Source organism: Perca fluviatilis, chromosome 8 (genome assembly GCF_010015445.1).
Source record: "Perca fluviatilis chromosome 8, GENO_Pfluv_1.0, whole genome shotgun sequence".
Taxonomy (NCBI): domain Eukaryota; kingdom Metazoa; phylum Chordata; class Actinopteri; order Perciformes; family Percidae; genus Perca; species Perca fluviatilis.
In genome coordinates, this window is record NC_053119.1 from 10929433 (window position 1) to 10945549 (window position 16117).

Consider the following 16117-nt stretch of genomic DNA (forward strand, 5'->3'; position numbering starts at 1 on the left):
GCTTCATTTGAAAACTAAATTCTTTATCACATATTTAAAGTACCATTGTTGCATTAATGTGGCAGTTGGTAAAGGTTAATTACTGCCGGGTAGTTTCATCTATAGCAATATTAAAGAACATACAAGAACATCAAAATTGTACTAAAGTACCGTACTTGGTAACTGCACGTAGTTCCTTTCCACCACTGGTCAGGGCAGCCAATAATTATTTCTACAAGGTTTCCTCCTTTTTGTAGAAATCCATGCAAAATAAGAATTTTTTTTAATCAAAATGGGATAGCAACATCTGAGTAAATAGCTCCCCTAGTGGTCAAAAGAAGAGTGAGCATACAGTGTATATAATGTATGTAAACAAGATGTAGAGTGATTTGAGGGTTCTCACGGGGCATATAACCAGTTTCTAACGCTCATCCTCATTTTGTCTAAATATAATATTTATATTAAACACTTGAAACTTTAACAAGTAAAGCCCAAACTTAAATGTATATGGTGCTAGGGATACCCAGGTGTAATGAAATTCACTCTGCATTTTAACAAAAATTGAAACCTTTTATTTCAGATTTCATTTTTTTTACAAAAACATCCAACAGTTAAGTGCACCTTGGAATGCTAGTTGGTAAATGGACCCAGAGTGTCGTTACGATTGCTTGGTGTTAATGCTCTTCTGGTGCTTTTAAGACAGCAGACCCCCCCCCAAAACCCCTTCTCTTGGACCACAGGGCTGTTAGTGACAAATCAAGGTGGCCTGCACGCTCGCTTGCGCTCTCTCTCCTTCTTCTCCTTCTCCTTCTCCTTCTTCTTCTCCCCAGTCCTGTTCTTTCTCAGCAGCACTCTTCTACTCCTTGGCCACTGCAAATGGCTTCTCCACTGTGATTACGCCACAATCGTGGATGACAACATCTTTAAGAGGCTTATCACGGCCATCTGTCTTTGTGCCTTCGATCTTCTGCACCACATCCTGGAAGGTAGAAAAAAAATAAAAAAAAAAGGTTCTTACAATGGTTCAGCACCATCACAATCTCATTTACGTTTTATAACAAAGGCTTTATCCAACATTAGTGGTGACAGAAGTATTCAGATCATTTACTTAAGTAAAACTATGTAAAAATACACTCTACAAAAAAAAAAAAAAATATTACATAGGTAAAATGAAGTATCATCAGTAAAAGGACTTTAATACGTCAAAAGTACTCCTTATAGAGAATAGTCCCTTTTTAATGTTGTCTCATTATACAGTACATAATGTTGGATTATTAATGTACATGCATCATTTTAGTGTTTTTGGATGATTAAAGTGAAACTATTTTTTTTTTTTTTTTTTAAACCATTTTATACTGCTGGGTAGTTTAATCTGTAAGAATGAGTTACTTTATAAACTAAGCATCAGATTGTAAAATCATGAATTTGTACCTAGTAACTGTAGCTGTCAGATAAATGTAGGAGGAAAAAAGTACAGTACAAGTACAGTACGAGTTTAAAGACATAGTATATAATTGAAAAACTTTAGTACAAGTTGTAATACTTTAGTAAATGTACTCCGTTACTTTCAAACACATGTGTATCTAGATCGGCACTTTTCTGCACGCTACTCAACTTCAGTGTTGACATTTAGATGGTGACATCAATTTGTACCATTTGTGGTCAAAGCAAAAGTAACATGTCATTATGTGCATATAGAAAAGTGGCAAAATGTTAATCAAACTCTTTAAGAGAAGGCCTAGATCCTGAAAATTAAGGAGATTTTCCTGACACTTTGGTGCCGCTTAACTGCTTTTGTCAAAACCTCAACAGCTGAAACAAACGTAAAAATCACCAAATTGGTACTTAATCATTTTGATGCAATTCGGAGTCATTTTGCACAATCTTTTACTGACGTCACACGCAGAAGCACTAGACAGTAGACAGTGACAGTCTGAGAAGTCTGACAGTGAGAATGTGATCACTGTCGGGCCTCACACTCACCATCCCCTCCAGAATTTTTCCAAAGACGACGTGCTTGCCGTCCAGCCACGGGGTCTGAATAGTGGTGATGAAGAACTGAGAGCCGTTTGTGTCTTTGCCGGCGTTAGCCATGCTGAGCCAGCCAGGGCCGTAGTGCTTAAGCTTGAAGTTCTCATCGGGGAAACGGTCTCCATAGATGCTTTTGCCTTCATTTGAAGAAAACATACACCATTGCAAGACAATTAGTTGAGGTTTGGTATTGTGTTTTTTTTTTCCCCACAAACATTCCCTCCCTTGTAGCTTAATTTGCATCTCACTTGGATGGCTTGAATGCTGCCAAATGTTTATCTTCACTTTATCGGCTGACCTTTTTCCTTATTCATGAATACTGAACAACTCTGAGTCATTCTGAATGAGAGCATCCGCCAAAGGTCAAATTTACTCAACTAGTATCGATACAAAACAGCAGACACATGAGAAATACAACGTTTAAGATAACTTTAGGTGTTCATTAAAGCAAGAGATGAGCTCTGTCCTTGGGTCATTATTATTATTATTATTATTATTATTTTTAAATAATAGAATGTAGCCGGTTAGCTCAGTTGGTAGAGTAGGCGCACATATATAGAGGTTTATTCCTCGATGCAGAAGGTCCAGGGGTTGAGTCCGACCATTGACTGTTTTCCTGCGTGTCTTCCCCCCTCTCTCCCCTTTCATGTCTAAGCTGTCCTGTCATTAAAAGGTGGAAATGCCCATATATATAAAAAAATAAAAATAAAAAAAATCTTTACCTTTTTTTATTAAATAATAGAATAAAACACTCAGGAGATTGTAACAAATCTGTTACTTAAATTATATGGAACAAGACAAAAGTGAACACTGGAAATTCGTCATTTTCTTGACTATATGCACAGTTCAGAACTGCTTTTTGTAAAACCCCCAAAAAAAGCCCAATTGTGAAACAACCCTCAAGCCATTAAATGTTCAGGAGAGCTGCAGATGCAGAAGGCCATGAGCAAGTTAGTTCTTGCAAAGTTAAATGCCATCGTGCAGGTGTCTTACCTCCAGTGCCGTCCCCTCTGGTGAAGTCTCCACCCTGGATCATGAAGTCCTTTATGACTCTGTGGAATTTGCTGCCTTTGTAACCGAATCCTCTCTGTTTGATGAGAGCAAACGAAACAACACTTGAAAAAATCCGAAAGGGATATCAGAGGATTGTATTGGACATTTTAGAATCATGTAAATGAGAGTCAAACGACTTATTCAAAGTGTGTCTCCAGGACCTGGCTGTTTATTGTTTGGGGAAATTAAACAAGGATGTTGACCACAAGTTAAAAAAGGTCCAATGTGTAAGAATTTCTCCCATGTAGCGTTGAGAACATATATCGCAATCAACTCTCTCGCGCCACGCAGTTCAAAGTACGTATTACAGCTACTGTAGCCTTCACGCTTCAAAAAACCGGTCTCTTGCTCTCTTCAATATCCTTTTTTTTTTTTGAAAGGCAGAGCAGTATGTCCTGTATGTCCCTTACCTGCTAACGTACTTCAAGATGGCGAATGAATATGGAGCGTCTACCCCAGTTCATGCAAATTCAAATGTAAAATTTCAAGCAAATACTTCGATGTGGTGGTAAATACTCATGAAAAAGGACACGTTTGTGAACGGGCAACACAGATTTTGATAATGAATAATTAAAAATATTACATACTGGACCTCTAAAAGTATAAAATACGAACTGAAACTGATACCCGTTCTATGCGCCATCATTGTGTAAAAACAAAGGAATTATTCTTTAAATGTATATCAATTTTGTTTATGTGTGCTTCAGCTATTTTAATTTGCAGTTAAGGCATGAAACTGGTGATTACTGGGCCAAACAAATCATCGCAGGCTGTCGTGATGTTCTCACCTCTCCTGTCGCCAACTCGACAAAGTTGTCGACTGTTTTTGGAACCGTTTTCCCAAACACCCCAATGACAATCCTTCCAACTTCTTCATCTCCAATTTTCATGTCAAAGAACACCTATAAAAAAAAGGAAGTTATAAAGTTATTTTACATACTTTTGAAGGCATCGGCTCTTTAAATGGTTTACATCACGTAGGCAGATATACGGTGCATTCTTTCCAGTATTTTACATTAAGACTATGATATGAGCAATATGTAAAACACCATACAATATAATTCACAGACCACTGCAGTTAAGTCTTCCTTTGTTGGAGAGTTTTTAGTGGAGCCATTCCCATGTGATGGCTTTCCTGATATTAAAAAACAGCCAAAAGTATTTTAAAGAAATTATGCCAGATTTAGTCCAGTTATAATGTAACAAAATTGTATTCATATTTTCTCTTCACTGCCCTTTTCCAATATTATAAAATTACAGGCACACAAGTCAACAAAATTTGTTTTAAAATAAAGTTTAAGTTACAACTCCCCCCCCCCCAAATCTACACAAAAGTTTATTCTGACTGACTCACTATAACTCACCACTTGCAGTACAAAAACACTGGTTAGTGATGCAAGATAGATTTTAATATAAATGTATTTATAAATAGAGGTTAAGTTTGGGATGTCAGTCTTTTGTTTGCAATTGAAGAGGAGTAATTTTGAGTTTTGCAGTGAGGAACATTTGAAACAAAGAGTCTGTGGTGTCAGCTCAAAGCTTCCCATTAACTGTGGACGTGGACAAACCTGCTGCACCCAGACATAACCAGGCCAGACATAAGAACACCTCACTGAGATGCAGCAGCGAGGTTCAATAGCTAAATAATGACTCATCAATAGTTTAAGCTTGAAACCATAACTGAAGCTTAAATGGGTGTGGGGCAATTAATAAAACGTCATCTGGGAATACCGACAGTTGACGTTAAGGCCTAGCTAAGTACTAGCTACGATAGCTAAATTAGCTCCACTCAGATTAGCCAGGAGTAACATTCCCGTTAAGAGCATTTCACGTTAACCCATTTCATTCAGTTTGCTGTCTGTTTAAATTACCCGGCTACATGCACTCATTAATACGATTGTAAATGTCCTCCTTAACTAATACATTAAGTATGTAGCTAAGTAAATGGGGACAGCTTTGATTTTTCGATAATGATCTGCTCGCAAGCCAGCTAGCTAGCCAGCGAGCTAACATACCACCTACCTTTGCAGTTACTTTGGGGCCTTTCTTCTTCTCGTCAGCAGATGAGCCATTTGGGAAAGCGAGAAAAATCAGCGATCCCACAATGATTGTAACGGCTACAAGGAACTTCATCCTTCTCTCGCACAGTCTAACCATCAACCAGAAAAAAAGCAGCCCGAGGACGGCCTGTGAGTCTTGCTACTTTTATATGAGCCGGGGGAAGGAGTGTGGTATCCGGGGTGGAGACTACCGCCGCGGCCGCTCCAGGCTTCTCGGCTGCGATGCCTCCACGACTTCAGGGGCCGGGCCTTCAACACAGCGCGCAGACGCACGGGGCTCTGATTGGTTCACGTACCGGAGACTTTTAGCCAATCAGGTGCAGACGCGTAACACCGCTCCATGGATAGCCAGAGCCAGAGCCATAGAGATATAATCACTCTGGCCACAGCATCTTCTTCTTCATCTTTGAGGTTTTATGGCAGTTGGCGTCCACAATGTTGCATTACTGCCTCCTTCAGGTTTTACTCTCCCTCAGTTTCCATTCATCAGCTGTTTTTCTAATCCAGTTACTAAACAAACTAACACTTTCCTTCCTTGACCACTGTCTATTTACTGTAATTTTGTCACTCCATTTCTTTTTTCAGGAGGACAGGCTCAACTGTTTCAGCTTTCTGGCACTAATCACAAAGACCCATTGGAAGTGTACTGTATGGTTGCCCAATTCTCAGCCTGCTTATTGTTACTTGCTCTATCCGTTTGGTTTTGCAATCCAGCATTATTCTCAAGGACTCACTAGATACACAGGCTTTGCTCTGTAGAGAAACACACTTATTTTATAATCTTTAGCTCTCACAAAAATATTAAACCTTTTAACAGCCCTAATGGTAGCTAATTATTTGTTACAGCACAAATACTGTACATTACATCACATATTGCACGTCTGATCCACTTTGAACATCTTTTAAATCTATTCAAAATCAAACAAATGTTGATTGCGCAGAACAGTTTCTATCCAATTACCTCTTACTATTTTAAGTCAGGTTACAGTTCTTTTTTTATTTATTTTTAATTTTATAAAATAGCACAAAACTTTAATCATCAATATTTCTCAGAGCTCAAGATGACATCTTCAAATGTCTTGTTTGACCCAAACATAGTCACTTCACAATGAAATAAAAGAGAAAAAATATAAGAAACTGGGACCAGAGAATGTTCAAAATGTCAGTTCTTTCAACATTGACAGATATGCACAATAACCTGCAGCACCACAATCAAGTCAAGTACTACTCCCCATACATACTTTAATGACAAACTACAAGTAAATGAAACCTGTTGACAGTAACAAATGTTAATAAAAACAAAGGACACAAACTACCAAATGAGTTAAGTTGAATAGATTGTACTTGCTAAAAACAAAGGAGGAAGGGGGGGGAAGGGTTGGGAGTTAAGGTTACATTCACCCTTACAGGCACACCTGCCACTTCATACTAGTGCAAATAATTAATTCTGCTAAACAAAATGCCATACAATTTTGTGTTGTATGTTTGTATTAAGACTTCATTATTGCATGTCTTCTGTGGCCATGTGAGGTATACAAATACATTGTTCTGACAGTTACGTAATGTACATCTAACATGATGCAGGCCTTCCTAAGTAAGCTCAGATAAAGAAAACATGACTAACAACCCCATGAAAACATATTACATAGTCACATTTTATAAGTGAGGGAAAGCAACCACTGAAAAGAAGAACCTTGTCCAACAAAATATAAACAAGCAAACAAGTACAGTAACCCTGATAATATATGGCCTATACCTCATTTGGAAATCTTATTTTACCAATAACTTGTTTTATCGCCAACATAATCTTGAGGTTAATTAGCCAGCATTTGATTGTAAACTGAGCTTTACTGCATAAAGAAGGATCCCCTTCAAAACCAAACCAAAACCAATCAATTACACGGTCACTGCATCAGGAATTTATAAGCAACAGAGATTATAATAACCCTATAATAACTGTTGTTATGCAAAGTTTACTTATAGTGACAGTGTTTAAGCCAAACAAAACACAAACTTTGTCACACTCTCTAGTACTTTTATCCCCTTGGAACAAATAACAAAAATGTCAAGTATATCTAGTTACCAGTTATTACACGTAAAGAAGTCACACACCCATGGGAGAATGCGCTTTCAAGTGATGTAGTGACTATTTGACGTGAATGCGCCAAAAGTTAAAGAAACACAGAACATCAAGAATACCACTTAGATTCTACAATATAGTAAGACGCTCATCAGTTTCTAGTCTTCACAATTTTTTATGTGTGTGTGTGTGTGTCTCAGAAGGGTAACTGATGTAATGCTTAGTTCTAAGTTTGTTTGGCTCTGATATAATGTATGTTGGAAATAATATAACTTTTTAATTCTTTTATTTTCTCAAGGCACAGCATACTTAAGATATGCAGGTCAAAGTAAATTAGGTGAGCCAAAAAATACTCTTTGGAGTTTGCGAAGACAGCTTTGAGCCGCGGGCCGGTGTGTCAGGCCACCTCACAGCCCGGTCAGATCCACTTCTGTCAAGTTCTGCCTCAGTGTCTGTGTCTGCTGGAGGATAAGAGAAGGGAGAACAGAGGAGACCGGAGCAGGATGAGTCATCAGGCAGGATTCAAAACTAACGCCATCAATCACATTCTTAAACTCAGTGGAGCTTCGGGATGGAAGACACAGAACCTGGATCAGGACAAGGAGGCCTGAACAAGTTTAGAAACATGACTCCAACCCAACGACCACAGACTTCCAGACAAATGGAGTGTCCGATTCAAGCAACCCTCAGAAGGGCTGCTGGGTCTTTAACTCTGAGTAAACTAGTCCCTCTGCTGAGATGGCATCCCCGAGCCCTACTGTCCGGAGCGGCTGTTTGCAGACCAGCACGGCTGTCATGTGGAAGGTGACGTTTCCTCGGCGCCACACTGTGACAGGCTCTGCTGGGTTCAGGGACAGCTTCTCTCGTGGCTCGGCGTGTGAGCTGTGGAACTGTAGTGGGGCTTTGAGCTCCACTTTGCTTACGTCAACAGACTGGAGGCCACAGGCCTGACTGCTGGCCACTCGCGCTCCAGCCATCACTGCCGCCGCCTGGTTCCCCCAGTAGCCATCCACTGTAGCCAGGATGTGGTAGGCCAGCGTGTGGAAGTGAATGCGAGTCAGGTCCGCTTCGGACGATGGCTCGCTGCGGCCGTGCTGCTCCAGGATCCAGAGGAGGATGTCGCTGACCTGGCCCACGTCTGGAATGCCTTTCCAGGCAGCCAAGTCTGCATGAGGCCCCTTGCCGGCCTGAGAGAGGAAGAGCAGCTCCTGCTCGTTCAGCCCAATGGAGCTGACAATGGGCATAACCTGCTAACGGGAAACAGAAAAAAACCAACTTGAATTAAATATAGGGCTGGGTATCGTTCAAAAATATTAGATACCGGGACACAGATACCAATACCATGTCTTTGATGCCAGTTCCTAAACGATACTTTTTTGATACCAATTTTCTGAAACAAAAAGAAATTATTAGCCTGGGATGCCAGCCGAACTTAGCCCCGCTTGGTCTGAAGTAGCTAGGTGTGGTTTGGGCGTAACGTGCAATAAACCAATCAGAGCGTCATCTCACATTCCCTTTAAGAGCAGGCACGCTTGTTACATGGCAGATTGCTATTATGACGGCGGATTTGCCTGGCGCACGCCAGCAGGAGCTGTCCGAGATGCGGCACAGTAATAAATGCCCGTCTTGGCCGGGTGGCGATGTTGCTGCGGCCCCTCGGGCGCATCTCCTCAAGTCTGGAGATGATTGCTGCAGCCATGGAGCGTGGGCCTCCAAACGCACCACCTGCTCCTGTTGTGCCCCTTCCTCCATCTCCGTCCACCCGCTCCATCAGGAGCACATCGCGCATTACTCCCGGATCAGATCCCGCCGTAGTTCAACATTGTGTGTCCTTAAGTCCTCTAATATTTCCTCATTTATGTCATCAACACATCCATGATTCATGGAAATGTTGTGTAAAACACAACAAGCCACAAAGAATGCTACGACTTTTTGAGGACTGTACTGTAAAGTGCCTCCTGACCTATCCAAACACCCGAAGCGCATTTTCAGTAATATTTTTCTTTGTAATTATGTATGGTTTGCAAAAATGGGAAGTGCTGCATCCATTTAAATGAGTATAGCGTAGGCGTGGTGCACACGCTACATTATGGCCAGCACGCTCCCGCCAAAATATCATCAGAATAACGTGCCAACGACTTTAGACTACGCACTGACTTTAGACCAGGTTTTTCCTGGTCAGTGGCGGAACTGTTTTCTGAAACTGCAAAATAGCACCAAGTAACGTTTGCGCCGGAACACGCCTCCTCTTTTTCGCTGAACCGCCCCCGGGAGCGCAAATACATTCCCTAATTTACCGACGTGCGTCTGTGGAGGGAAAAGTCCGCTGTGCGTCGGGTGCAAAATAGGAATGATACATGCGTCGGTGTACAAAGGCAATTGCACTGAGTGTAAGATAGGGCCCTTGAAGTTCGGTCTGGACTTGATCCGTTGTGGAGCAAACCAGAGCTGTTTGGACCAATCAAATTGTCTGGGCGGGCTTTATACGATGATGGACAGATGATCAACAGTAACGTAATCAACCACGTCACCAAAGAGCGCTTGGGTTGAATTTGTTTACAACAAAGATGGCTGCCGTGTAGATTCCACCATCGCGGCTGTTTATAGAAGATATCGACAGCGCATTCATTTTAAAAGAGGAACAGAGAACCGTGATCAAGGCATTTGTCGATTGGAAGGATATTTTTGCCGTCTTTTCTACGGGATTCGGCAAAAGTTTAATTTATCAGCTGGCCCCGATAGTCGCTAAGAAGATGGGGCGCAATGAAAACCCAGTGATCATTGTGGTTTCTCCTTTGGTCGCACTCATGGAGGTAGTGATGGCCAAAGGAAGCTTCGTGAAGCGCTTTCTGTATTTTCTGAGCCCACTAGATGGCGCTTTTGTTAAACAAAGGGTTGAAAGTAGCCTAGAAATCTAGACGCACCCTAGCGGCAGCAAATTTAATTTGCAGCCAGGGGGTCTAGGCACTCTCCGTTGACTTGTGAGCTGGAAAAACCAAACTCTGGTCAGGCCAATCACATCGGTGGGCGGGCTTATGGCTGCTGCTGCTGGGAACAGCGGTCTTCTGGAAGACTTGGAGTTAAGCTTTTCTTTAAGAAAAGAATAAAGAACGGCACAGAAATCATTCTTAAAAAAGGAAGATGTGTTCGGATTTTGCCGACCGGATACGGCAAAAGTTTAATCTACCAACTAGCTTCGCTACCTTCTTCGTTGCTCTGCCTGGTTGTAGCGCTATCCTATTGCGAGCAGAGGGAATTTGAAAGACAACCGTTTATCCCGCCCCTCGGACTGAGCCCTGCCAATGGTGAGTTCCCAGACCCAACATCTTGATGTGTGTCTGGCTTGTCAGGCTAGGTTGAAAGCACACTGAGCTGCCATTCCATGAGTGTTTTTCTTGAAACCGAGAGCGCCATCTAGTAGGCTCAGAAAATAAAGAAAACACTTCACAAAGTTCCATTTGGCCATCACTACATGGAGGACCAAGAGAAAGAAGCAACCGAAATGGGCATCACGGCAATGCAACTCGGCGGTGGTGGACATAACCAGCGGTTGTTTTGGGGCAAAACTTCTTCAGAGCCCTGGGCGTCTTGGAGGGAGTAGGCTCCCGGTCTCTTTTCTCTGATGCCTCAGATGAACACGCTTCTTCAGCCTGGTCTCCTTCGTCGTCTGTCCATTTTTTAAACACGGGCATGTTCCAACCGTGTTATTAAGTTCTGACAGGACCGACAAATGCAATAAGGTTTGTTTGCTGTATTGTCGAGTTCTAATCCTCAACGGAGTTCTTACTTAAGTTGTTCATATATGCATTCACCTTTACTATTTCTCTCAAAAATGATGATCGTGTTAGTAAGTACTCCGTGTATCCTTAAATTCTTTTTACAACACCGGCAAAGATCGTTTACACTCATCTTCTTCTTCTTCCAGCGTGCGTGCAGTTGAGTTATGTTGACAACTATGCGTCGCTCAACATAGGTCACATACTCCGTGGCTCTGATTGGTTGTAGGTCTATCCAATTGAGTGCAGAGGCATTTTCTTTCCTGGTTCGGATGAACTCTGTGCGTAACAGAGTTTTCCTTACGTTAGACAGCTAATCACCAACATTATTACATCTTGGTAGAAGAACGCGGCATGCTTATTGGCTCACTGACGCTGATGAGATTTACTCCTTATGTATTGAAATTGGGTATTGAATGACAAGGCATTTTTGGATACTTGATATTTTAGAGGCACTTCGGTCAGTGCCTAAAAAGTATCGGATTCGGTACCCAACCCTAATGAACTATATTGAACTCTTTAGGGCTTTGTGGATTTTAAGCACACCTTTTTTGTCTGTGAAGTTTACTACATGAAAGACTCTCTTAGACACGACTGTTTTGTGCACATGTACCTCCTGCATGATGCTGTTCATGTAGTCTTTGTCGGTCATGCTTGCCAGCTCCAAGTGGATGGGAATATCTTTAGGAATGTCAGATATAGCTAACACAGCCTGCGAGGGAAAGCAAGTACAATATGTTAGGTAACATACTGTGAATAATAATACATCATTTGTGATGAATAAATAATATAATCTCTAACTTCATGCCTTGAATAATCCATGTTATGGAACATTATATTTATTATGTCTTAAGTTTTTATTTTTTATTTTCTGGATCAAAGAATCAGCTAAAATAAAAGTAGGCACATTTGAAAGGACCACACCAGAGATTTGGCATGTTTTACTGTGAAGTACATACAGTGCATTACTTACTGCAAACTATTTTCCCAAAGCAAAATTTTGTTTTTGTTTTTATTAATACATGTTATAATTTCTGTCATCAATTTCCACTTGCATAAACTAGCACACAAGATAGATAATCCATGAGCTTTACTTTTCACTATCAATAAACTTACATAGAAGCAGACAATGTTGTGATATTGATTAAAGTTGAATACATTGTGACATATGGTTTGCAGTAAATGGGCCCAAACATGCAAAAACACCAGCTTTGTCAATTCAGACAAACAGGTGGAGAAAGTGTAAAGGACAGCTTTCAGACACTGACCTCCTTCAGTCGCTCCTCCCACAGCTCTCTGCCCTGACCCTCCATCATGTGGAGCCCCGACAGGACCACCAGGTCGGGCTCAAACTCGTCCAGACTCGCCACGAACGTCTCCAATGAGCTCATCTCGCCGTTGGACACGTCGTGAGAGAAGATGAAACGGTTGGCTTGAGGTGCCCGAGTTGAACCCCACTGTTCACCTAGAAACCGAGAAGACGACCAAATACAACTGAATCATCCTAACAGACTGAAGGATTGCTGCCATGTAAGTGCAACCGATCCTGTAGAAGCCGCAGGATGTTCTTCTCTTTACCTGCTTTATACTCCAGGATGAGGTGATATTCATCCGTCTCCTGGAGAGACTCCGGGGGAACGAGTATCTGCTCATCCAGCATCTCATGAAGTTTAGGACCCACTGGCCCACATAACAAGACCTGTGGTATACAAACATATTAACAGTCATTTGAAGGACAGGGATTCTGAATTATACTAAAATACTTTGTTAAGAAGGCTGCCAAAACACATTTTCATACTATAAAAATGCATCCTCTTCAGATGTGTCAACGTTAGGCTGCGTTCAGACAGCGATCTGGTTGTGCAGTGATGGGACTGTCAATGAAACGACCCATTTGTGCGACTTCCTGTTGTGTTCCTTAACCCCCCCCAAGATAGCACAAGTAGACTTTATAATTCACAACTACTGTTTTTTTTTCCGTCAGATCGTTTATAGATCTCAACTTTTTGTGGAGAAAGAGCGAAAGAAAAGAGACGAGCGACACGGATCAACTGTGCTTTGTTGTTTGGCAAACATCCAGCTATTACACAAACTCCGGGGCAGTTCAGTGCTTGTGTTTCGTGTTTTAAAACTTTCTTGTGGCGGCGATAGAGACAGTGATGTTTCCTGTTTACTGTACGGGACTCTCACACTGCCTTAAAACACACTGACAAGTCTGAGTGCCGGTTACATGATTGGCCACCGCAGCGTGACGTAGGGTTGCTTTGCTCCAAAGGTTGAGTCGGTCACAACTTTTTCACCCCAGGCCCGCTGCATTTTTTTACGTGTCCCCCCCCACGGCAAACCCTGCGCAGCCTAAACTCACTACCCCCATTCAAAATGAATGGAAAGATGGCCGACGTAGGCTGTGTGAATACACACTAAAAGAATATGTTTTCCCATGTTTATTATTTCTTAAGTCCACTTTTCTATGGATTTCTGCAAAGTGAAGCATCCAAAACATTATTTAACTACCTGGCATAGATTTCACGAACCAGCTTGAATCTTCTAGGTTTATTTAATTGGGGTTCTTTAAAAGCTCATTCATTTAGGGAAAGTATAAGAGTTTACAACAGAAGTATAAACATGCTACCATCAGATCAGGGTAGGTGGCGAGCTTCTGACCAATGAGGGCGGCATTCCCTCCCACATACAGCTGGAAGAAGACAAAAGTAAAGTTTACCAGGAGGTAGATCATTTAAAAAAAAAATGTAAATAAAAAAAAGACTTAATCAAACAACAAGAAGTTTGGGGAGTAAGGTCGCCTTGCCTTCGCACCGGGGTACTCTGCTGCCGCACGTGCGATCCTCTGAAAGGCCTCGTTGTCGCTGAAGAAGCGCTCGGCGGCGGCTCCACGTGCCATAAAATGGATGAAGGCTTCCTTCAAGTCCTCTTTGGAGTGCAAGACTTCATGATCCAGGCCGGTGCCAGGATCCACGGCCAGAGCCTGCAGCAGTCCCACTCCTGAGACGACCACATCGACACAGGCGTTCACCCTTAACAAACGTGGAGAGAAAGACGGTGTACGGTTTATTGGATAGTTAATAACTTCAATTTTCATCTGGCTTCGACCCAAAATAACCCTGAGGAGGATATACAGTATTCACTGTTCTTCTGGTAGCCAGGTCAGACTAAATTGCCAAAATTGGAGAAATGAACAGCTGTTAAGTAAGTATGTCACTAAGTAACTTCATGCTGACTATGTGTGTCACTGGGGGTTGTGCAGATACAGACATATCCTTGAAAATATAAGTTTTTTTGTTTTTGTTTTAAAGACACAGTGACATAAAAAAAAAAAATTTCTTAAGTTTTGATCCTGTGTCCCTGCATTAATTGTTTAGTTTTTAAACAACTATTTACTAAAACCCCTCTTGCTGTAAAACATTTTAAATATTTTTGACAGACTCATTTTGGGACGTATTTATCCAATTCAATGTAATTTGGGGCGATTTGGAGGTGTGTTTGCATGTCAGGTGGCGAAAACAACCAAAACAAGAAAATTTTCTCCGCCTCTAATAACACTCGTCAGGGTGGAGACCAACAGTCCTCTACAGCTCAGTATCTTTTTGCATTTACTAAGCCACATTCACTTTTGAGCAGTCAAATAAAATTTGAAAGATTTGATACAAATCCCTCTTGTAATGTGCCCCACCCACATAATTAGGTTTCACTTTAAAATAATTAAATGAAAAAATGGAAGATAGAGATGCCTTAACTGCCATTCCACCGATACTTTAAAAGGCACTTCATGTACATTTCCATTTCCCCCCTTCTCTTCTCTCCTTGGTAGAAACTATCTGTCCATCCCTCCGGTAGGCAGTCCTTCAGGTCCAGCCAATCATCACATTCCACCTTGACCCAGTGTGTTGGCTATTCTAAAGCAGCCTAAAGGCTATAGGCTAGGTAAAGACAGTAATTCGACTCACTCGACGTGACAACACATTCCTTCACACTAGCAGAGCTGACTACAGCCTCTCAACATGCCACAGTGTGCAGGAGATCAAGTAGGTCAACTTCAGAAGACAGAAGGACATTCATCAGTTCAACGCTCTAACTCACCCTACTGCCACTTTGCTCCACTGTCGGGTCGGCAGAGTTATCAGAGTCTCCCAGGCAGCGGAGATCACCTGCTCCACGCTGTTCTGACTCGGAGAGGACGCCTGAAAGTTTGGCAGGCTGATGGACTGCAGAATCTGCTCTGGCAGGTCCGAGCTTCCGTAGTAGAAATAGCCAACAGCTAACGCCAGCAGGGCCGCTGCTGAAGCCTTCCTCCACATGATGCTCCCACACACTCCTGCAACAAAAGGAAACCTGTCACTTGTCTCTACCATCAGCATTCAAAAGTTATCCAATGATTAGTTGTTGTAATCTGTGATTGCATTTAAGAGCTGCGTAACGATGTTCGGTCTTTAAAGACATAAGAAAGTATAAAAAAAATAATCATAAACTAAATAATCAAACTCATATGTGTAAAACTCAACCTCTGACTAACTGTTTTTAATAATTAACTTGGACTACAGAAACTTGTGGCTCAATAACATCCTATTATCATATGATTTAGCTGAAAACTGATAAACAATATTGAATTACAGCCATTTGAATTTGAGCAGAAACGATAAGTTGATGAATGGATTAGTTGATCAAAAGAAACTTAATCAGCAGCTATTTTAATAATACTATAGTACATTTTTAAAGAAAAAATGTCAAACATTTGATGGTTCTGGGTACTCAAATGTGAGAATTTGCCACTTCTGTTGGTTTTTTATTGTAGTAAATTAAATATTTTGGGGTTTCGGACGGTCAGTCGGCCAAAAAAAGGCATTTAATGACGTGACCTTGTGCCTTGAGATAATGTAATGGAAGTTTTAAGATGTTTTATAGACCAAAAGACTAAGTGACTATTTGAGAATATAGTCGTCCAACAAAACCTCAATATAGAGCTGGGCAATATATCGATATTATATCGATATCATGATATGAGACTAGATATCGTCTTATATTTTGGATATTGTAATATCGTAATATGACATAAGTGTTTTTTGTTTTCCTGGTTTTAAAGGCTGCGTTACAGTAAAGTGATGTCATTTTCTGAACTTACC

At 41.3% G+C, this 16117-nt stretch overlaps 2 protein-coding genes across 3 annotated transcripts in view; both read right to left on the reverse strand.

Moving 5' to 3' along the window:
* Positions 1-535: 535 nt before the first annotated feature.
* ppib (peptidylprolyl isomerase B (cyclophilin B)) lies at positions 536-5359 on the reverse strand. Its single transcript, XM_039808193.1, has 5 exons — positions 5086-5359; positions 3852-3965; positions 3004-3097; positions 1963-2147; positions 536-958 (listed from the first exon to the last, which is right to left on the reverse strand). The coding sequence occupies exons 1-5, from the start codon at positions 5218-5220 to the stop codon at positions 836-838; spliced, it is 651 nt and encodes a 216-aa protein (XP_039664127.1). The 5' UTR covers positions 5221-5359; the 3' UTR covers positions 536-835.
* Positions 5360-6271: 912 nt separating this feature from the next.
* The window catches only part of adpgk (ADP-dependent glucokinase), an 11079-nt gene continuing 1233 nt past the window's right edge, over positions 6272-16117 (reverse strand). Inside the window, exons 2-8 of one of the 2 annotated variants that reach the window (XM_039808192.1) lie at positions 15078-15312; positions 13789-14014; positions 13612-13674; positions 12558-12678; positions 12248-12444; positions 11593-11691; positions 6272-8450 (exon numbers count right to left, since the gene is read on the reverse strand). In XM_039808192.1, coding sequence (XP_039664126.1) covers positions 7890-8450; positions 11593-11691; positions 12248-12444; positions 12558-12678; positions 13612-13674; positions 13789-14014; positions 15078-15295 — 1485 coding nt within the window. In that variant the 5' untranslated portion in view covers positions 15296-15312 and the 3' untranslated portion in view covers positions 6272-7889. Of the gene's footprint in view, positions 8454-11592; positions 11692-12247; positions 12445-12557; positions 12679-13611; positions 13675-13788; positions 14015-15077; positions 15313-16117 lie in introns of both variants that reach the window. The other variant, XM_039808191.1, reaches the window with a different exon arrangement.